Here is a 1,531-nt window from a genome sequence, read left to right as displayed (position 1 = left end):
CCCCCCCCCCCCCCCCCCTCGTTCTATTTGGCTTGTTGAATCTCATCCCTGTTCCGGTTGAATCAGGAGTTGCGTGTTGTATCCCCATTAGAATGAGGAATGAAGAATGTCAGGTACTTGGGCTCATCTGTTGTCAAAGGTCGTTGCAAGAGGTGGCTCCCCTGAGCTACGCCTTCATCGGGGATTACTTCCTCAAGCAGTACCTTGAGCGGTTCGCAGAGGCGCTCAACCTCGCGGCCTCGCTGCATTCACAGACGGGCTTCTATCAGGATGCCTCGGCTGCTTCTTCTGCCTCCGCGCTCCCCCTTATTCAGACGTCACGGCCAGATCAGGGCAAGAAGCACTTCACGCTCGTCAGGGCCCTCAACGTGGGATACACGGCCATCATGCTCTTCGCCAGGCACCCGGAGCGGCTGGCCAACATCCAAGAGGCCGAGGTGGGCTTCGGCGCCGCCGAGATGGGCAACAAGGGGGCCGTCGGCCTGAGGGCCCTGTACGAGGCGGGCGACAGGCAGTCGACGGAGCTGACGTTTGTGGCGACGCACCTGGCGGCCATGGAGTGGAACCTGCCGCGGAGGAACGCCAACTGGGGAGCCATTATGCGCGGCCTGACGTTTGAGAACCCGGAGGAGGTGCTGAGTCGCATGAGGAGGGACGCCGCGTCGAGGGGCCAGAGCCAGAGCCGGTCATCGTCGTCGTCCGAAGATGGAGATGCCTCCGAGCAGGCGCGCCTGCTGCGGGAGGAGGAGCACCACGAGCAGGATCTTCGGCTGCAGCAGCAGTTCCACGACCTGTCCGTCTTCAAGCCGTCGTCTCACCTGTTCGTCGCCGGAGACCTCAACTACCGCATCTCGACCACCTCCCCGACGCCCTACTCGGCGTTTCCCAATATGGACCCGGGATCTGAGAACTACTATACGAACTTTTTGCACCTGGATCAGCTGACCCGCGAGCGACTGGCCGGCCGGACCCTCCACGGCCTGTCGGAGTGCCCCGTGACGTTCCCGCCGACGTACAAGTACGTCGTGGACAATACGACGCCTCCTCCGGCCGACGGCGACGACGAGGTCAAGTGGGTGTTCGCCCCGCACCGGTACCCCGGCTGGACGGACCGCATCCTCTTCCTGGAGGTGCCGCCGTGGGTCGACGCCAAGATGAGGGTCCGCGCCTACGACGCCTTGCCCGTGATGCGGACGAGCGACCACCGGCCCGTGTTTTTGCGCGTGGACGTGCCTCTGGTCTCGCCCGCCGACCTCGCGCCCCCGGCCGCCGTCCGGGAGTCTGTCTCGGCCTCGCCAGGGGGTAGTAGTAGTAGCGGCAGCAGCGTCGTCGACCCGCGCGTGCGGCTGCCGGTGGAGATTGACCCGGAGGCCTGGGAGCGCCGCTTGGCTGCCCGGAGGCGCGAGATCCTCGCCGGGTGGACCATGTTCCTCGGGAGCACGAGGCAGGGGGCGTTGATTCTGGGGACGCTGCTGGCGGCGACGGCGGGGGGGTACTGGCTTTTCCGGTCTTCTTCTTAGGTTGGGGGGGG

General features: G+C 65.2%; 1 protein-coding gene across 1 annotated transcript; it reads left to right on the top strand.

Moving 5' to 3' along the window:
• Positions 1–92: 92 nt before the first annotated feature.
• On the top strand, positions 93–1,520 carry BBK36DRAFT_1131519 (phosphatidylinositol polyphosphate phosphatase; the record flags this gene model as incomplete). Its single annotated transcript, XM_024891991.1, has 1 exon — positions 93–1,520. One exon carries the CDS (start codon positions 93–95, stop codon positions 1,518–1,520), a length of 1,428 nt encoding a protein of 475 aa, XP_024744787.1.
• Between the last annotated feature and the right edge of the window lie 11 nt (positions 1,521–1,531).

The sequence above is a fragment of the Trichoderma citrinoviride genome (assembly GCF_003025115.1).
Source record: "Trichoderma citrinoviride strain TUCIM 6016 unplaced genomic scaffold BBK36scaffold_296, whole genome shotgun sequence".
Classification (NCBI taxonomy): domain Eukaryota; kingdom Fungi; phylum Ascomycota; class Sordariomycetes; order Hypocreales; family Hypocreaceae; genus Trichoderma; species Trichoderma citrinoviride.
The sequence above is the reverse complement of the archived record's forward strand: the minus strand, read 5'-3'. Positions and strand labels throughout refer to the sequence as shown.